The 21529-nt window shown below is 45.9% G+C and overlaps 1 protein-coding gene across 1 annotated transcript in view; it reads left to right on the top strand.

Annotated features, from left to right (window-relative positions):
* The window catches only part of MUSK (muscle associated receptor tyrosine kinase), a 49462-nt gene that overhangs the window by 7575 nt on the left and 20358 nt on the right, over positions 1 to 21529 (top strand). The window contains exons 2-9 of the mRNA XM_088658947.1: positions 300 to 426; positions 2179 to 2330; positions 4453 to 4580; positions 4721 to 4862; positions 11313 to 11437; positions 13749 to 13966; positions 14865 to 14999; positions 20527 to 20790. Coding sequence (XP_088515073.1) covers positions 300 to 426; positions 2179 to 2330; positions 4453 to 4580; positions 4721 to 4862; positions 11313 to 11437; positions 13749 to 13966; positions 14865 to 14999; positions 20527 to 20790 — 1291 coding nt within the window. The remainder of the gene's footprint in view (positions 1 to 299; positions 427 to 2178; positions 2331 to 4452; positions 4581 to 4720; positions 4863 to 11312; positions 11438 to 13748; positions 13967 to 14864; positions 15000 to 20526; positions 20791 to 21529) is intronic.

Below are 21529 nucleotides of genomic sequence, written 5' to 3'. Positions count from 1 at the left end.
TAAATGTTAGGTTTCTTTGACATCTGATGGGAGGGCGTTCCACAAGGTGGGTGCCACTACCAAGAAGGCCCTCTGCCTGGTTCCCTGTAACTTGGCTTCTCGCAGCGAGGGAACCCCCAGAAGGCTATCGGTGCTGGACCTCAGTGTCTGAGCAGAACGATAGTGGTGGAGATGCTCCTTCAGGTATACTGGTCCAAGGCCGTTTAGGGCTTTAAAGGTCAACACCAACACTGAATACCAGTACCATGAATGCTACTATTTTCTTAAGCCATCTTTCTTTTTCCTCCTCCTGCTTGCAGCACCCATCATCACCACTTCTCTCGAAACAGTGGATGCCCAAGTCGAAGAGCTGGCCATCTTTGAGTGTGTAGTGGAGGCTTATCCTCAGGCGGAGATCACATGGACTCGCAATAACATTCCCATCAGGTAAAAATTATGTGGGCAAAAGATGTTGGCATCACCACAGTTGAATTAGCAAAAACCGATGCAAAAATACTGTTATGGATTTAAGGAGGGGACCCCCCCAAAAAAATCCTAGAAATGAATAAAAGCTAGGATTTGGGTTATTTGGGATATGAAAGGATAATAATAATAATAATAATAATAATAATAATAATTTATTTATTTATTTATTTATTTATTTATTTATTTATACATACCCCGCCCATCTGGCTGGGTTTCCCCAGCCACTCTGGGTGGCTTCCAACAAAATATTAAAACACAGTAATCTATTAAACATTAAAAGCCTCCCTGAACAGGGCTGCCTTCAGATGTCTTCTAAAAGTCTGGTAGTTGTTTTTCTCTTCGACATCTGATGGGAGGGCGTTCCATAGGGCGGGTGCCACTACCAAGAAGGCCCTCTGCCTGGTTCCCTGTAACTTGGCTTCTCGCAGCGAGGGAACCGGCAGAAGGCCCTCGGCGCTGGACCTCAGTGTCTGGGCAGAATGATGGGGGTGGAGACGCTCCTTCAGGTATTCTGGACCGAGGCTGTTTAGGGCTTTAAAGGTCAGCACCTTTAATGCAAGCTGCAGAGGAATTCCTGGGCTAGCTTATGCAAAACAACCTGACTGAGCTGCTGTTATCGAAAGAACAATCCATTAACAATATGAGAGAACTCCTTCTCCTTTGCCCTGAGATGTGAACAGAGACTGGGGATTTGGAAGGTTGCTCTGGGAGCAAGGGTGGCTAAGAGGAAGAAGGAGGAAGAAGAAGAGCTGAGATCCATCTTGGGCAGGTTGGCTGAAGGTTGACTGCACTGCTTTGGGGGTTACCAGAACCTCTTGAAAGGATTATGCTGTAAGATCTGGGCTCCTTCCATGCAGACTGTAAATATATTCATTCATTCATCCATCCATCCATTCAATTTATACACCGCCCTATACCTGGAGGTTTCAGGGCGGTTCACAAACAAGACCACAACATATAAAATGAAACCAAAAACAATAACCCAACCCCCCAAAAGAGCCACATTCTAAAAGGGTGTTGGATGTCAATAAGATCAACCAAAGGCTTGGTTAAAAAGGGACGTTTTTGCCTGGAGCCTCAAAGTGTGTAATGAAGGCGCCAGGCGAACTTCCCTGGGGAGAGCATTCCACAGAAGGGGAGCCACTGCAGAGAAGGCCCCGTTCTCGTGTTGCCGCCCTTCGGACCTCTCAAGGAGATGGCACACGAAGGATCACCTTGGAAGATGATCTCAGGGTCTAGGTAGGTTCACATGGAAAGAGGCGGTCCTTGAGGTATTGTGGTCCTGAGCTGTTTAAGGCTTTATAGGTCAAAACCAGCACTTTGAATTGGGTGAATAAACCATTTTTTCTTCAAGCCACGACTGTCTCTGCTGTGTCTTCGGTTCTTCAAAGGAGCACAGATCCAGTGTGATTGGCTGGGACCCCCATGGGTTCTTGCCACTGCTCAGCAGAGAGAGGGGCAGGCACCCAACTTTTGTAACTGACTTAAGCTCCACAGCTATTTTTCTGCCAGTTATTACTCCCCATCCTCAGTTTGTATTTGCTGGTGCCGCACATTAATTTCCACACATTTTTGAAAAAAAGAAAATAGGTGTACGCCTATTTCACACCTGTGAATGTGATAAGCCCACATTTCACAACAAGTGAATAAGCTCAGGTCTGTAATGTGCATCTTTTAAAATGCCCCTTTAATGCACTTAAATATATTTTCCAGGTTCTTTGACGCACGGTATAGCATAGAGAAAAATGGGCAGCTCCTGACCATTCTGAGTGTGGAGGAAAGTGATGATGGAGTCTATTGCTGCACTGCAAACAATGGCGTAGGGGTACCGGCAGAAAGATGTGGGGCATTGCAGGTGAAAATGAGTGAGTATACACATGCGATACTGAACGTATAGTTGGTTTTGTCCTCACATGAAAAAGAAAACAAGACACAATATATTATTTGCCTTAATGCTATATGGACTCAACTACACTAGTAAAAAAGAGAGAAGAAGTTATAAATGTGTTATAACACTGTGACACCGGATGGCGCTGTGAAATTTTTCATTGTGAGTTTTAAAACGTTTTTTCCTCAGAGTGTTTTTTTATAGCTGTGTAGATGCAGCTTTAGGATGCACCTGTGATTTGGGACACGGTTATGAATTGCTCATAGCTGTGGCAGTTGCCTCATGAGAAACCCAACTTTGGGGATGTGTAGTCAGGATAACGTTCAGTGGGCCAGTGTGGTGTAGTGGTTAAGAACGGTAGTCTCGTAATCTGGTGAACTGGGTTCGAGTCTCCGCACCTCCACATGCAGCTGCTGGGTGACCTTGGGCTAGTCACACTTCTCTGAAGTCTCTCAGCCTCACTCACCTCACAGAGTGTTTGTTGTGGGGGAGGAAGGGAAAGGAGAATGTTAGCCGCTTTGAGATGCCTTAGGGTAGTGATAAAGTGGGATATCAAACCCAAAGTACTTCTCCTCCTCCTCCTCTTCTTCTTCAGTGTGCTCCTCTGCATGTTTACTCCAAGGTTCATCCCATTCAGGCCTCTCAAATGTCACCCCTTATTTTCCCAGTTGATCTCTGTGCTCTGCAGGAGAAAGCCTTCTGGGGATGCCATCTTATCCGGCGGTCCATTCTCTGCAATATTGGAATTGGGCCTTTATTGTGGAGGCCCCTGCCTTTGAAACCTCCTCCTGTAGTATATCAGAGGGTCACTGTTTCTGTTGTCTTTTCAGCAGCTGTTGAAGCCTCTCCTCTTTCAACAATCCTTACAAGGAGGGTTGTTTTTTTAAAAAAACAAAAGATCTCAGTCAGGGCCTTTGTTCCCTCCCAGTCAGGATCCAAAACTGGAAATGAGCCCAAGCGAAGGGTCAAAAAATCTCAAGGAGAGTCTGTGAGTGTGGAGAGTTCAGCATCCTTCTCTAGCTTGCCTCTTTTCCACTGAAAATGCCTCTCCACTCTCCTGCATCACAGGAGTTGACAGGATGCTGTCAGCAGCTCCCAACTGGTTGCCCAGGAAAGTATAAAGACATGGAAAAGTTTCTTACCGTCCCTTTTTATTTCAATATTATAGAGAGAGGCTTTAGAACCCAGACTCTTGGATAATGGCATTGTTCCAAGTGAATCTCCCCCCCCCTCCTCATTTGTCATCATCACCACCTCCTCTACGAGTGCTGCTACGTGCCCTCTGTATTTGAGTTCTTTGTTCTCCTACTTTTAAGGCTCGCTGGGTTCTGGGACATGGAGGGTCTGGAATGCTTTCTAAAGGCACTGTGTCAGCCAGCTGCCATTCCGGTTCTGCCTCCTCCTCTCCCATTATTTCCCAACTTTTCCCCTCATCTGCCTCTTGCTGTGACCTCCCTCAAACCCCTGTTATAAATCTGTCTCCCTCTTCCTTCTCCCTGGAAGGGTCAGGCTGGGGAGGCGGTCTCCACCATTCCTCCTCTGCCCAGTCCCTGACACGGGTTTAGGGAAACCTTTGTTTCTGCTCTGAACTTTAAGAAAGTGAATATACCTATAGCACAAATAAGGTAAAGGTAAAGGGACCCCTGACCATTAGGTCCAGTTGTGGCCGACTCTGGGGTTGCGGCGCTCATCTCGTGTTATTGGCCGAGGGAGCCGGCGTACAGCTTCCAGGTCATGTGGTCAGCATGACTAAGCTGCTTCTGGTGAACCAGAGCAGCACATGGAAATGCCGTTTTCCTTCCCGCTGTAGCGGTACCTATTTATCTACTTGCACTTTGACGTGCTTTCGAACTGCTAGGTTGGCAGGAGCTGGGACCGAGCAACAGGAGCTCGCCCTGTCGTGTGGATTCGAACCACCGACCTTCTGATCGGCAAGCCCTAGGCTCTGTGGTTTAACCCACAGCGCCACCCGCGTCCTTACAGCACAAATAGTGAGAGGGAAAACAGGGCTGATCTCTCCCCCGCCCCCTTTATAGTTTTACTCGACGTTTGAATATGAGGCGGCTATCTCCATCTCATTTTGACCTTTTTCGTTTTAGAACCCAAAATAACCCGCCCACCTTCCAATGTGAAAGTAATAGAAGGACTGAAGGCTGTTCTTCCATGCACTACAATGGGGAACCCCAAACCTTCAGTATCGTGGATCAAAGGAGAAAACGTTATAAAGGTGAGCAACCCATTTCAGGTGTGAGTGGTGGCGCTGGGCTCAAAAGACCCTTATTGACCCATCATCTGACAGCTCCTTAGCCCTGGTGTACTAAAGCAAATCCCTTCCTTTCTCACTCTGGGCCTTTTTTTTTCTGGCAGGAAAATGCTCGGATTGCTATTCTTGAATCAGGCAACTTGAGGATTCATAATGTTCGAAGAGAAGACAGTGGTCACTATTGGTGTATGGCAAAGAACAGCCTTGGGACGGCGTACTCAAAGCCTGTAACTTTGGAAGTGGAAGGTGAGTGATCCTGATATATAGACTCAACTTTGGATCCAATGTCCATTTGGAAGAAAGACCTTGAGCTATTGAGCCTAAAGACTAGCTTAGTTTTCAGGAGGGAACTAAAAGCGATCCAGTCAGTCTATTATGGGAAGCTCAGCTTTGTTACTGTGGAAATTCTGAAGTAGGAAACTTTGCCAGGAACATACGGTACATTTGGGGATTCCTCTCATGCCATTGCTACTCGCAGGGTGTAAATTAGAGCCGTTCTAAGATATTTTGGGGTGATGCGTAACATCTGAATGGAGTCTTCTGTGAAGGTGCCAGAGAATGAGATCACTCTGATTCCACGGATATGTTGCCTTTCTGACAAGGCACTCGAGGCAGATAAGCAGTTTTGTAATATGAAAACAAACAAATGCAAATGATAGAACAAAAGAGGTCTCTTGGGCTGACTGATGGTCTCTTGAGGAGCTCACGACACAAGGAACCTCCTCATTTTTGCACTCTTGCAGGGCACACAGGTCTTAGGTACCCTAGGAAAGGTAGGGGAGGAGGTACCTCAACAGTTATTTCAATAGTTCTGTCAGGAAGTGATGGTGTGTACACGCTACCCTAGTTTTCCTAATTTCTGCCTTCCTTCAGAAATTATGGTTTATGGTTATTGTCAGCCCTGAAACTGCTCCAACGTTGCTTCCAGGAACATCTAGAACATGGGTGGGGAAATGTGTGGCCTTCCTGAAATGTAGCTGGAACACAGCTCCCATAATCCCTGCCCACTGTCCAGGGCCGGTGCTAGGGTTTTTTGCGCCCCAGGCGAGATCACCTTCTGGCGCCCCCCTCCCCATTAATAAAAAAATTAAAATTAAAATAAATAAATAGAAAAAATAAAAAGTAGAAAAAATAAAAATAGAAAATAGAAAAAAGTGGAAAAAATAAAAATAGAAAATAGAAAAAAATAAAAAGTAGAAAAAATAAAAAAGAAAAATAAAAACAGCTGAGAGGCACGGCGAGGTGACCCCAGGCCTGCGCTCCCTGTGCGCCTCCGGAGCTTCACGCAGGAGCGCGAGCCTGGGGCCGCCTCCACTGTGGCTGTCAGCTGTTGAGCGGCTTCAGGCTGCTCTCCGGAGGCATGCGCGCACCTCGGGATAGCGGCCTGAAGCCGCTCAACAGTGACAGGCACGGAGGAGGCGGCCCCAGGCTCTCCGGAGCTTCGCGCAGGGAGCGGGAGCCTGGGGCCGCCTCCACTGAACAGCAGAGAGGCGCAGTGAGGTGGCCCCAGGCTGGCGCTCCCCGCACACCTCCGGAACTTTGCACGGGGAGCACGAGCCTGGGGCCGCCTCCACTGCGGCTGTGAATACTTTCCCCTATGCATAACATTCATATTTGGTAATGAGTATATCAACTAACCTTGCCCATCTCTCTTTAATACTTTCCTATTTATATATTGTTTTTATTATTTGAAGTTGGCAGCATTTTTACAACAATTTATTCGCTTCTAAATGTTCAAAATATTCAAATTCTGAACACTGTGTCCTTGATACGTTCCTCCCCGTTATGCCTCCACATAAATGATTTCTTAATTTATAAAACTGACACTAATGGGGACGGTCTGGTTCAAAATAATCTCTTTAATTCGCTCCGACTAATGCACAGACTGTTCTGCACTATGTTGCAAAATCGTACAAATACAGCGCTTCACCCGAAGGGTTTATCTGCTTGCAGTGCTGGAATGCTCATTCTAAATAAACAATGACGAAAGGGATACAGACTAAAGGCCTTAAAAGTCTTCTGCAGATGTTCCAAACTTACATTGCTTTCCCCCTTAAGGAATTATGATATTTTAACACAGCTCCTGTTTTAATTCTGCCTCCTATCAAAATTAAGCATTGCACTTAAGATGTGGTCATGGTAGTGAGTAATTTGGTAGGTTTTTAAATAAATAAATAAATACATACCCGTATATTCCGGCGTATAAGACGACTGGGCGTATAAGACGACCCCCAGCTTCTCCAGTTAAAATATAGAGTTTGGGATATACTCGCCGTATAAGAAATACGACCCAGCGTATAAGACGACCCCTGACTTTTGAGAATATTTTTCTGGGTTAAAAAGTAGCCTTATACGCAGGAATATACAGTACATACATACATAAATTGTGGCATATGCAGGGCTTGTTTGTTTTGGAGAACTTGGAATATTCATCTCTTTTATCAATTTCTTTGTTGTGCAGCTCTTAAAGAGAGAAATGCAACAGAGGGAGGTATTTTCAGACCATGTGTGCCGTGTTTTAGTGATTATAGCATTAATGATCTTTGCAGTGGCAATATTCCAACCCGTCAACTCTGTTTGGTTGATGACACTAACAAAAGCTTAATGGAACTGATGGAGGAAAGAGATTTGGCATGGGCGAATATTGCAAAGCCACTGTATACTCAGTAGAACCCCATTAATCAAACACGACTTAATCTAAACACCACGTTGCACAAGTTCATCCTGTGCATTCATGGTGTATTCATTCACTGTGTATTCACCGCACAGAGCAGTATAAATGTAACCTCGTGTGATTGGCACACCCATTTATCCAATTCTCCAATTATCTGAATGATTTGGAAGTCAGCCAGGATAAATGGCTGCGCGTACCTCACTGGGAAATGGCTCCCCCTCGCACATGCAATGTGCATGGTTTAACAAAGTGCATGTCTTAAACAGGGGCCTTTGTAACAATGATTATGATGCATGTGGGTGTCGCGAAGCTGTGGCAGTCTCAGAACCTCACGGTCATCACCAGGACTTTGCTTTCCACGTTACAAAGTCCAGAGAAACTAGAGAACTCGTTGGGCTCAGTCCAATGTGTAACAAAAAGCAAAGTCTGTGTGAAAAGGACTTGGTATGTGGCCATGAATGTTGGCACCTAAATGACTTCAGGAGATCTCGAAAGCTAAAATCCCCTCCTCCCTGCTTAATCATTAGTCCTTAGCAGGGGAAATGCAAGAACTGCAACCTTCACAATGAAGCTCAGGCAGAGAAAACCACTTCCACATTTTACGGAGGTGGTGTTGTGGGCGTGGCCCGTCTCGACCCTTGCGAGGGGGCTGAGAGTTCAGCCCTCTCGCGAGATGGGGGTTCCCGCCTCCGTCATTCCCCGGCTGACCAATAGGGCCAGCCGGGCGGGGCTTCCCCCGTGTTTAAATCAGGCTGGAGGCGGGAACTCTGCCTCTCCTTCGCCCGGCACCTTGAGCGATCGGATCACCCACCCACCCGCCCTCTGGTTAGGCAGTTAGGCAGGTTAGGCCGACGCTGCTATGGAGTCAGTCGGTCGCCTCGGTTGGCCATGGGGCCGGGTAGGACTTTTTCCACTTGGATTAGCCAATCTGGTTTTTTCGCCTACCTCATAGCATTTCGTCACAACTTGGTTTGGCGGTTAGGCATTGGAAATTTGCATAAATAAAGAATGGGGGGGCAGATTCCGTCATCCTCTGCCCGAAATTGGAGATTTAATCCCGTTAAAGGGGTTCCGGGGGCGGTAGCTTTGTCCTGGGCCTACGGAGGTCAGGGCCTTATGGCACCCCCCAACGGTGGCCACAGGAGGTGTCTCAGTAGATGTATATCACGGGGCTCCTTTCTGGTGGTTAATTTCTCCCAGACTGTAACACACGGGTTACAGTAGGATATAGTCGGTTAGGGTCCAATGCCTAAGCCAATACCGCTCAACATTCGCAACCAATAAAGTTGTGGCCTTTTCACCCACTTAAACTCATTTCACTGTGTCTTGTTCCTTATTTCTGGGGAGGGAGGGACATTGCCACACAAAGGAGCATAGCTGCCAAGTTATCCCTTTTTTAAAGGGATTTTCCCTTATGCTGAATAGGCTTCCTCGCGAGAAAAGGGAAAACTTGGCAGCTATGGAAAGGAGAAGCTCCTTCATCTTCCCGGTCTCTTCTCTGGACCACGTAATGTCTCTTGACTGTCGTGTTTCTTCTCATGCACCCAATTCGGCCCTGAATTCTTTGCTTAGGGGAGTTAGAAAAATGTGCGCATTAAACTCGAGGGCAAATCGCTTCTTAAGTTGTCAAATGTGCATCTCCAAACCCTCATTTGTTGTGTTAACTGAATGTCGGGCTTGGAACAGGGGGAGGTTTTTGTATGTGGAAATTGGCAGTGAGAGGGTACTTGATATTTCCCACGCCAGCCAGTTCTCCCCCTGAAAGGGCTGCATCTGGTTATTTTTGCCCCCTCCGCTGGGCTTGATTTCAGCTCTGGAGACCAGTAAGGAAAAATAAATCCATACAGCCTGGGGTGCATTTGCAGGGGAGAATGATTGGTGTCGGTGCAAACTGGTATCCCCTAACGTGGACTGGTTCTTTGTTCGTTCCTCATATCTGTATTGGACAGAAGAGGGAAACACAGCAGGCTACATGAAGCTCAATGCGCATGCACATTAAGCTACACAAATATCAATACCATTGTTGCCCTTCCTCCTAAAAACACAGAAGTAGAGAGAGGAAGGGAGAAGGGAGTTCAAGAATTAGATGTACACCGTTATGCCAAGCCTCCGCCCGCCTTACGCTGGGGAGGCCCGGCCACGCCAGTTAGCCAAGTGCCCAATCAGGCGGCTTGGGGGGGCGTGGCTTGGGCCAATTTAAACCATGGCTGAATCGCCCCTTTTCATCCTCTCACCGTGGATCTCCCACCCTCCCACCCTTTGTTCAGGTTGCATCATTGGTCTTGCTACAGACTTCGGTTGGTTGCCTTTGAGGGGCCTGGTAGGACGTTTTCCTCTCGGCAAATTGGCACTGGCCACTTGGTTTTCGCCTGCCTCGTAGCAAAGCGTCACAACTTGGTTAGGTTTGGCGGTTAGGCATTGGAATATTTATGGAGAAGAAACCGCAGGGCAAAAGGGATGAATGGATAAGCTTTGGGTCCTGAGACATCTTTAAAGCAATTATTATGGTGTACTGTTTCCTGGACTTGAGTCATCAGATGCTCTCGACAGCTGAGCCAACAGACTTGGCTTACCTTTAACTTTATACACATGCAGCTAAAGGCTCCTTTACGTGCACAGAACAAGGTCTGGCATGAAAAGAACTTCCTCCCTCATTTCCTTAGGAAGGTAATTCGAACACATCTTATCCTTCCATGCACTTGCCTTTAGGGATTTGCTGCTGCGAATATAGATATGAGCCGTTGTATCACATGGATTTTCTATAGGGACGCCAGACAAAAATTCTTTACATTTTGTTTCGGTCTCTGTGTATGGATGTTAAAGAGGTTTCTTCTGATAATCTACCGGTGGAATACATGCAGTATGATTCCCCACCACCACCGCTGCTAAATGAATCTGCAACTTATTTGATATACAGGGGCTGGCTTGATTCTGTAAGGCAGGGAAGGGAAACTTCTGTTCCTCCAAATCAGGGCATCCCGAGGGCCACGTGTGGCCCTTGAGGCCTTTTCTGGTGGCCCCCTTTGCCTGCTCAAGCAGTAAAAGATGTCAAAAGAATAATAGAATCATAGAGTTGGAAGGGACGCTGAGGATCATCGAGTCCAACCGCTTGCAATGTAGGAATACGCAGCTCTCCCATATGGAGATCAAACTTGCAACCTTATCAACACCAGGCTCTCAGCGGCTGAGCTATCCAGGCCTGATCAGGGATGCAATTTGTATAACTTATTCATGCAACAGAAACCAGCTTTTTGACATAAACCCTTATTTTAGCATGATAGATAGTTTTGGAATTTCGTTTGTAGGGTATGCATAATTCTGTGTACAGGATTGTAGAACTGGGGATACACACACACACACACACAAACAGAGTGGACCCTCTGGTTACGTACCGCTCTGGTTACGTAACTTTCAGGCTATGAACGCGGCAAACCCAGAAGTGTATTCTTCTGGGTTTCGCTGTGTGCGCATGCGCAGAAGCGCTCTGCATGCCGCATGCATGCGCAGAAGCGCTCTATCGCGTGTGCGCAGAAGCAGGCCTCTGGTTATGGATTTTTCGGGGTGCGCACGGACCATCGGGACAAATTAAATCCATAACCAGAGGGCCCACTGTATATGGGCAAAAGTACAACAAACTAGCATCTTGGTCGTGGTGCCCTCCCTGTGAAATGCGCTCCTATCAGATGTCAAAGAGATAAGCAACTGCTTAACTTTTAGAAGACATCTGAAGGCAGCCCTGTTTAGGTGAGTTTTTAATGGTTGATGTTGTATTGTGTTAATATTTGTTGGGAATTGCCCACAGTGGCTGGGGCAACTCAGTCAGATGGGCGGCATATAAATATTATTATTGTTGTTGTTGTTATTGTTACTGTTATTGTTATGCTTGTTTTTTTGCCTTCAGTAATGATTTGGTTTTACCTTGGATTAGCTTGGCTTTCAGCTGTTTGACGAGCTTTCCAACAGAGAAATCCCCAAAGTTTTGACCAGTGGCTGACCACAACTTTGTCTTCTTCCATATACAGTTTTCGCCCGAATCCTGAAAGCTCCCGAATCCTACAATGTCAGCTTTGGCTCTGTGGTGACTCTGCGATGTGCAGCAACAGGCATTCCAACCCCTACGGTGACATGGCTTGAAAATGGAAAAGCAGTAAGTGCCTTTGCCGTTGCTGGGAACACCTGTGATTCTTCACCTGAGGTCTGCAGGCCACATGCTGTCAGTTGGGCCTTGAGGAAGCCGGGGAGTAAAAAAGGAAACACGCAATAAAATGCCAAAGGCTTTTGCAAAGTAAATAGCAATGCTGAATGAAAACTCAACACTTTCTACCTTCCGACAGAGCTAGACTGAATGACTTATCAGCCCTGTATCAGTGGGTGTAGTGGGTGCCACTACTGAGAAGGCCCTCTGCCTGGTTCCCTGTAACTTGGCTTCCCAAGATCGAGGGACCACCAATAGGGTGTTGTGGCCGCTCCAATGTTCCCAGCCACAACACAGGGTCTGGTTGCCAGGTCGCACTGCAACACGGGCCCTCTTGTTAGGGAGGACCCGATCTGCAAGGTGCCCGGGGGGGGGGGGGCACAGGTTTAACTCAGCGGGTCTCCCAGCCCAGCCAGTAAAGCATGAGATCCGTACTCAGGTATGTGCTCTGTGGAGCAAGTTAGCGACCGTATTGGCACGAATATAAACCACACCCAAATATATGCCTCGGCTTTAAAATTGAAGGGGAAAAAATACCTGAATATAATTATCTGGGCCTGGCTCCAGGTCTGGGCCTGGCTCCAGGGGAGGAGGGTCTGCGACTGGGCATGCAAAGATATGCCCTCTGTTAGCACAAGTGCTGATCATTCTGTAGCTGAAACTGTACCACCCACCCGCAAGAGGGAGGGACCAGCCTGCTCAGGGAACCCCCCCCCCCAGGAGTGCAGAAGTACAAACAATCACTGAGGGAGAGGTAAACTAACTGGGCATAAAGAAGCCCCATGAGAATATACTCAGGGGCCACAGAATACCGTGTGTCTACTGGAGGTGGGAAAATAGAAAATGCGAGATGGGGATTGAATGGAATGAAGGCAAACATGGCTGGCTGGAACTCTGAACAGGAGCACTTGGCCCTGCAACCTTTTGCGGCAGGCCCCACTTGCACTGCCCCAATTTTGTTGAACTTTGTTATCAGTTGCAAGGCATTGCTCTCTCTCTCTCTCCTCTAGAAGGAACGCTACGAACTGAGTGCATGGGGACCCATTATAGGGAAGTATCAGCTTTCCCGCTCTCTGCATTCTTTTTGTCAGTGGAATGGGTGTAAAACTGGATCTGAATTTGTAGCCTAAATATATACTTGATCTTGTCTCAAGATTAATTCCTAAATTGATTTGTTTTTTTGTTTTTTTAAGGATAAAAAAGCGATTTCTTGAGAGTGAGTGACAGGATTTTTGTACGGAATAAATTGTAATAATTTACCAGGGTCTCACATTTCAAGTTTGAAAAGCTGCCCGGACTAAAAATGCAATCACTTGCAATGTTCAGGAGGCTTCCTGCAGCTATTTTCTCCTCGTTTCCACGGTGCAAATGGCAGAGTGCAGTGCTTAACTGTCTTTCAAGCTGGCCTGAAATTAGCTGTGCCAAGGCAGTAAGGGATTGTGCTTACCTAATGGGAGCTTGACGACAGAGCTTGCCCCTATATCTGAAGCTCTTTTCAATTCTCCCTGCGTTGTTTTCCTGCCCCTGTGAGTTCTATTAGCGAACGTGGCAAGGAAAGTCTCCTTGGCTGTGTGGTCCAGGCTGAGAGCAAAGCCTTCTGACTCACCCTTCCGAGTTCTCTCATTTCTTTTCCAAAATCTGCAGCCAGGACGGAAAGCCACACACACAAAAATTTCCCTGACTTGACAGGGTCCCTTTAAGATGAAGAGAAACAGAAGGGAAAGGAAGTTTGAGGGGCCACGTTGGTGCTACCAACTGCCCGTTCTTAGGTGTTGTTTTTTTTAAAAAAGGACCAAAATTATCACATTCAAGAATAGAGGTTTTTAAGGTCAGGAGGCCTATATCTCCATTACTCCCTCTGATTCTTCTCTACCCAATTCTCTCTCTCTCTCTCTCTCTCTCTCTCTCTCTCTCTCTCTCTCTCTCTCTCATCATTTTTATTTGATTTTACAATACAAAATTCTATATAAAAAAACCAGATACATATACATATATAGAGATCCCTCCAAATCTCAGGACTTTCCCTGTCCCCTCCCTGGAGTCCCATTTTAAACATTAAAACTGCATCTTCTTCCATACTCTAAGATATAATTTTAAAACTTCCTTAAACAGGGCTGCCTGCTTCAGATGTTTTCTAAAAGTCAGGTAGTTGTTTATTTCCTTGACGTCTGATGTGAGGGCGTTCCACAGGGCGGGTGCTTTTATATTCTGATGACCTATGGTTATTATGCAATACATCTGAATCGTTGCCCATTTGTTTTAGGTCTCAGCAGGATCCATCGTAGAAACCGTCAAAGACCGGGTGATCGATTCCAGGTTGCAAGTCTACGTCACCCGGCCGGGTTTGTTCACCTGCATAGCTACGAACAAGCACAGCGAGACTTACGGCACGGCAAAAGCTGCGGCCACCATCAACGTATCAGGTATGCTTTTAGAGAAAGAGGCACTTGTGGGGGAAATCAAATGTCCTTTCACTTCTGCGTGGGGTTTCGCTCGCACACAGAGAGAGACCTCATAGGAAGTTGAAGGGCTTGGCTTCCTTGTAATTTGCAGCAGGATAAATTTGATCTAGGAGGGCACCTCATTCCTGGCTGTTTCTTCCCATATTATTACACTCCAGAGGTTGGCACAGCTATAATTTCTGACATATTTGCTGCCGTCCCAGTGAGGGTGTCCTAAGACACTCTGTAAACTCATCCAGGAGAAGGAAATAACTGTGGAGAAGCACTATATTAATATCACCTAACAGCCATGTGAAAATAGTTCAGGGAGGCACTAACATCTTGAGTATTACTTACATGAATCGGGAACAGGTTGGCCTCAAAGGAAAGTATATGGAATACCAAAGTGTTCAGTAAAAATTTTGTGGTCCCGCCCCCCGCCCCCCCGGTTTACCCTTCTGCTCAAAATGTGTACAGCACGACGAGGTGCAAAAATCTCTGTCCCTGTGGAATCGGCAACACAGAAACAGTGGCTCACATCCTTCTGTCATGTCCTCTCTACAAAGACTTGTGGCTCGATCTCATTACACCCCTACTTCTAACTATCCCAGCCGCCCAACTGAGGCCACGTTGTTCTTTCTTCTATCAGATCAAAATGACCTGAGAACAACAAAAGTTGCCAAATTTATCGAGGGTGCAATGAGACTAAGGGCTACCTTTTAAACGACAACCATAGTCATATGATTTTTTTTATCCTTGTTGTTTTTAATTCTATATTGCATGTATTTTGTTGCTATGGCTGTTGGCTATGCAAATAAAGTTTATTGTTGTTGTTGTTGTTGTTGAGGTGCAAAAATCACGCCGAGATTCCTTTGATCTTGTGTGTGGTCTTCATGTATTAATTTATTACTTGTACTTCGCGCTTTATTTGAGTAAAGATGCAAATCTATTTTGAGTACAGCACAAACAGCACTGGCCGTTTCACCTCTCTTTTTCTCTCCTGCCTCCTCTCGCTCCCTCCAACGCAACTGTTTCCTTCGGATGGACCTCACGCTTGCACTATTAGAATGGAGGTAAGGGTCACCTGGGGATGGATTTGACTGAGATTGTGTGACGCGAACAGGGCACATGGAACTGTCAGCATGTCCAGGAGGGTGCCTACTGGTGAGCAGGTCACTTACATTTTCCTGCTGGGGTGGAAATCGGAACAGAGGAAGGATATCGGAACAGAGGAAGCTGCCTTACACGGAGTCAGACCTTTGGTTCCTCTAGCACTTCACTTGCTCCATTGACAGCCACTAGCTCACCAGCATTTCAGACAGGTTCGCCTCCCTGGAGATGCCAGGGGTGCTCTAGAGCCAGTGTGGTGTAGTGGTTAAGAGCGATGGACTTGTAATCTGGTGAACCGGGTTCAATTCCCCGCTCCTCCACATGCAGCTGCTGGGTGACCTTGGGCTAGTCACACTTCTCTGAAGTCTCTCAGCCTCACTCACCTCACAGAGTGTTTGTTGTGGGGGAGGAAGGGAAAGGAGAATGTTAGCCGCTTTGAGACTCCTTTGGGTAGTGATAAAGTGGGATATCAAATCCCAACTCCTCCTCCTCCTCCTCCTCCCCCTCCTCCTCCCCCTCCTCCCCATTAGATGTAATCTCCTTCTTGTCTCTCGTCTGAAATGCCTGATGTGAAACTATCCCATTGTGATTACCCCACTCAGGGGCGTAGCAAGGGGTGTGCGGTAGGTGCGACCTGACTTTGATGTCCCCACTGAGGAGGGTGACAAAATGGCGGGCGGCACTCACCGCTGGGCCTGCAGCGCTCCCGAGCCAAGCATCTCGGGCACCCACAGGCTCCACTCTGCCTGCCTGCTGCCTCCCCACCAGCTGTAGGGTGCCATACACCTCATCCCTGTGGGTGCCATGCTCCCTGCCCCGCCCCATCCCTATGGGCGCCGTGCACCCCACCCCGCCCTTATGGGTGGTTTGCCCCGCCCCTGGTGCCAGAGAGGCTTCCTCCGCCGCTGACCCCACTCTTACTAACAGCAGTCTGTGGAGTGAAGGGCTTTAGGGTGTGACGAATTATAGGGAGGAGCGAAAAGGTAAAATTCCCATCACCACTTGGCAAAGGGAGGAAACAAGAAGTTTACAAAGTGGTGAAATGCATGAGACTGCAAGTTACCAATTGGTATTTGCTCATTGCCTTGCAGTTTATCTTTGCAAACTCCTTCTAAGCCTCTTGAACCAACAGTGATTTTGGAACGATGGAAGGGATTAGGTTCCCTTTGGTTTCAAGCTAATATGTTTTAATTTTTAGAGCAACCCATTGCTGTGTTGGAGAATACAAGTCAAGCCAGAGTCAAATGTATTTGTTTTTAGCTGTAAGCTATTGCAGAGCTCTGGATAAAAGCAGAGGTAAGAATCAAAGTAAAACAAATACAAAATCCGACCCAAATAAAAACAAAAACATCAACATTGCAAGAACCTACTCTCAATACAGAGACCCAAAATGAAATGGCATCAGATTAATTGAACCATATGAATCTTGGCAATATCTAAGCACATTTCAGTCAGAACCAGGGCAAAAGTTGTTGATTGTGTGCCTCTCTTCAGTGCAAATATTGTATGGGATCTCCTAGCAACGACTGTATGAAGAATTTGAGTGGATCTAAAAAAAGGGAAACACATTTTTCAGTCTCAGGTTGATAATGTCAGAAAAGACCGAGACGCAACCTTAGTGTTGGCCAAAATTAACTAATTATGCATTTCTTACCTTTTTAAAATAATAATAATGATGATGATGATGATGATAATCCAGTTTTGTAATTGCTGCCCTAAAACTGATAGAACAAAAGCAAATAATTCATGGAAAAGCCTTCAGGATGAATCATCTTTCTAATCTTCTGAAACCATGTAATTTGTTTAACTGAACTTGATTGGATCTGTTCCATTAAACAAACATTTGGGAGCATGTCTTCAGGAATTTTGAGTTACATAAACCAACAGTTGAGAAACTGTTAAGTACTCTCTTTGTTCTGCCTGAAATATGCTGACTTGAGGCCTTAAATAAAACTCAAGATGTGCTCTTAAGGAAGGTTGTAAAGATCTTATTCTGAAAAGATTCAAAGTTAATAGATCCATGTTGCTTTACCAGCACACCATTCTTGTTGGCATTTGAAATTTAGACGACATATTGTTACAATGATTTTTTTTATATTACTATCAAGCCACACTTCTATAACAGAACAAGGTGCTGCAGTGTAAAAGGAATGTTCAAAACCAGGCAGAAACGTCAGTAAAATTAATTCAATGAATGCAACCACTGCATTTGTGTGCATGCATCATTCATGAAAAGGGATTGAGCTACACACAGGAGAAACTTTAATCTTGGCTCGCCTGCTATGTCCACCGGGACATTGCACTGTTATCAAGTTACTGTCGCGATGAATCACTTCCTTTCCTGCAAAGACGAGCAATTTTTTTTTAATCCAACCCTGATAGTATCCCAAAAGAAATGGAGTCAAGGGAGAAAGTTGCAACCTTGGTATGGAATGCTGAAAAAGAGAGAGAGGGGAAAAAAATCTGTGTCACTACAGCTGGAAATCATATTCACATATTGAGTGTAGCGGAAACCGTGCGTCATCTCGTCAATGGCAGGCAGCTCACTTCCTTCAAGCAAATAAGTTGGTGATGCATGTCAGCTGAGGGAAGGAAATTTTTTAACAGAGGTGCAGATAGCTCCTTTGGCATTTCCAAATATTTGGGACTGATATAAACTGAACTCTGTGACCTTTCTGTAAAATGACACAGAATGAACAGCAATCATGCTTACAGTTAGGTATGATCCTCCTGGCGAGGCAATGAAGACACTCATCTTTGAATTTCCATCTTCAACATCCCCTTGCTCTCTAACCAGTTAGGCTTCAGAACAGGGCCGATGCGTCCATTTAGGCGAACTAGGCAGCTGCCTAGGGCACCAAAATGGAGGGGGCGCTGGCCAGCCTGCCCGCCTCCCACCACCTGCCAGTGCTGCCTGGGGCTGCCTCCACTGCGCCTGTCAGCTGTTGAGTGGCTTCAGGCCGCTATCCTGAGGCTTGTGCTCCCCGTACGAAGCTCCAGAGGCGTGCGGGGAGCGCGAGCCTGGGGCCACCTCACCGCGCCTCTCTGCTGTTCAGTGGAGGCGGCCTCAGGCTCCCACTCCCTGCGCGAAGCTCCGGAGGTGCACAGGGAGTGCGAGCTTGGGGCTGCCTCCTCCGTGCCTGTCACTGTTGAGTGGCTTCAGGCTGACAGCCGCAGTGGAGGCGGCCCCAGGCTCGCGCTCCTGCGTGAAGCTCCGGAGGTGCGCGGGGAGCACGAGCCTGGGGTTACCTTGTCGCGCCTCTCAGGTGTTTTTGTTTTTATTTTATATTTTTTCTACTTTTTAATTTTTAATTTTTATTTTTCTATTTTCTATTTTCTATTTTTATTTTTTCTATTTTTATTTTTTATTTTTTCTATTTCTATTATTTACTTATTTATTTAAATTTTAACTTTTTAATAATTGGGGGGGGGGGTTTGGCGCCAGAAGGTGATCTTGCCTAGGGCGCAAAAAACCCTAGCACCGGCCCTGCTTCAGAATGCCTTTTCTCTTCCTCTTTGCCTTAGAAACACCCTCTACCATTAGCCTTCACACATACAGGTGAAACTCAGAAAATTAGAATATCGTCAAAAAGTGCATTTAATTCAGGAACACAATTTAAAAGGTGAAACCAATATATGAAATAGATGCATGACATGCAAAGCAAGATATGTCAAGCCTTTATTTGTTATAATTGTCATTATCTGCCATTAGGCGGGTCAATTATAAATGGAATATAATTAATGAAATGTAATAGCGATGTTTAGTTTTGTATTATTGTAACTATTTGTTTTATTACTGTGGAATTTCCAAAAGAAAGCATTTGTAAAAATTAAAAAAACAAAACAAAAAACGTTGCATTACTGAAATAAATGCACTTTTTGACGATTTTCTAATTTTTCGAGTTTCACCTTTCCAAGTAACATGCAGAGAGTGGAAGGGGCTCACCTGTGCTGGCCCCGCCCACTCCCAAAGTCACTGCCCTTGCTGGCTTCACCACCAGACCTTTCTTCTTTGTTCACTGTATTTATTTATTACATCCATGAACCACTTTTCATCGCCTCATGTTCACAGAATGGATTCTGACAGCTACATAAAACAACACGTTAAAATTAGATTTCATTTAATTCAAAACAAATCTCGTAAATCAAGATTTACAAATGAAACATGCAAAGGCCTAGGAGAATAAGTGTGTGTTTTACCAAGTGATGGTGACACAGCAAAGTTGTAGTCATCTAGGGGGCTGGGGGGGGGGTTCATAGCTGGGTACGGGGCACCACTACAGAGAAGGTCCTACAGAGAAAGGACACCGTAACAGTGGTTGAGGAGGAGGAGGAGGAGGAGGAGGAGGAGGAGGAGGAGGAGGAGGAGGAGGAGAAGTAGAAGAAGAAGAAGAAGAAGAAGAAGAAGAAGAAGAAGAAGAAGAAGAAGAAGAAGAAGAAGAAGAGTTTGGATTTGATATCCCGCTTTATCACTACCTGAAGAAGTCTCAAAGCGGCTAACATTCTCCTTTCCCTTCTTACCCCACAACAAACACTCTGTGAGGTGAGTGGGGCTGAGAGACTTCAGAGAAGTGTGACTAGCCCAAGGTCACCCAGCAACTGCATGTGGAGGAGCGGAGACGCGAACCCGGTTCCCCAGATTAGGAGTCTACTGCTCTTAACCACTACACCACACTGGCAACCCAGCATGGACAATAGTACAGGGGAAATAGCTTCACTCCTCAAATCTTTATAAAGAGTGCAAGCCAGAAAGACATTAGCCACTGACTCAATACTGCCATCTCCATAGGGACATAACCATTTTCCCAGTGGAGTTTTTTGAAATTGACCCTCAAGTACAGCCAAAGGCAGTATATTCAATCTTGCGAAAGTGAAAACACGGCTGTATTTTGGAATTCTTAAATTTTGCAAATAGGGTGTCAAAATGACTACTGGTAGGTGGAAAATAATCACACAATGGAGAAAAATTTCCTTATTGTGGCCAGATTATTCTGTCGCTCGATATCATATACATAGGCTCCGTCTGGTTAAATTCTTTGCTTTATGGAAGCCCAGTGTCAATAACTGTTGTGGTGATAAACCAGAAAAGTAAAGCTTTCGGTTGACAATTTTAGTCCAAGCGCTCTCATGACAATCTTGCAATACTAAGGGTAGTAGGCCAGTGGGGTTTAAATGTAGGCGAAGCCAATAATTAAATGTCCTACGCCAAGTCTGTAATTCAACAGAGGGGAGATTAGTCTCCAAGTGCAATGAAGCATTTGGAACACAGGATGGAAAAGAAAAAAAATTGCCTTAGGAACTTAGACTGAACAGCTTCTGTAGATCAAAGGTGAATGCCTGTCCAAATCTGAGCCCCATATAATAACTGTTCTAGGGGCTTAGCTTTAAACACTTCAAGTGCTGATGGTCTAGTCTGCAGATTTGTCTGCACAATTTGTCAACACTCAGAAATCCCAATGTGTGCGTTTTTCTCCACCCCCCCTCCATCAGACTCTACAAGGGTGATACAGGCTACTGCAGCACATACCGAGGAGATGTGTGTAGCGCTCTGTTGGCCAAGGATGCCTTCGTTTTCTTCAACGCTTCCTATGGAGACCCAGAGGAGACCCAAGAACTGCTTGTCCGCACAGCGTGGGCTGAGTTGAAAACAGTGAGTCCTTTTTGCCGCCCAGCTGCTGAGTCCCTGCTGTGTCATTACATCTTCCAGGAGTGCAATCCCTCCAGGATCGGAGCCGCCCCAAAACCTGTTTGCAGGTAACACAAGTGAGCAAAACAAACAAACCTGATCCTCATCCTGCTCCCCCCCCCCAATTTCACCACATCCTGCAGAAAAGGGTAGGGTACGCATGGAGAAATACAAAGAAGAACGTCGTATTTTGGATATGGTTTTGGAATTACATTCCAAATTATATTTTGGAATTCCAATTATATTTTTTCCACCTTGGAAGTCAAACGGAATCTGTTCCGGAAGTTCGTTTGGCTTCCAAAATGTTTGGAAACCAAAACACGGCTTCTGATTGGCTGAAGGATGCTCCTGCAGCCAATTGGAAGTCGCGGAAGCCCCGTCAGACATTCGGCTTCCGAAAATCATTAGAAAACCGGAACATTCACTTCCAGGTTTCGATCGTTCGGGAGCCGATTTGTTCAGGAGCCAAGGCATTTGAGAGCCAAGGTACAATTATATATTTTCGTGATGAAACAGTAACAATATGGAAACATATGCTACCCACCCCCTGCCTACCCACCCACAGAGAAAAAAGCAGTTGCAAAGCTTTTGAGAATACCCAAAGCAGAAGAATTTAGAGTCCTAAACAGCAGAGGACAGAAGTTTCTCTTGCCAGTGTTCCAGTCTCAGGAACGCAGGCAAAAGATGAAGACTTTCTTCCTTAACGTATTATTATCGTTTCGCTATAAGAAGCTGTTAGAACTTTTGTCAGGATAAAATCTGCAGTATGTGTAAGGAGTGCTTTTGGTTTGACCATTGTTACATGGA

This window comes from Zootoca vivipara, chromosome 15 (assembly GCF_965207765.1).
Source record: "Zootoca vivipara chromosome 15, rZooViv2.hap1.1, whole genome shotgun sequence".
Taxonomy (NCBI): Eukaryota; Metazoa; Chordata; class Lepidosauria; order Squamata; family Lacertidae; genus Zootoca; species Zootoca vivipara.
This window is presented reverse-complemented; position numbering and strand designations above follow the sequence as displayed.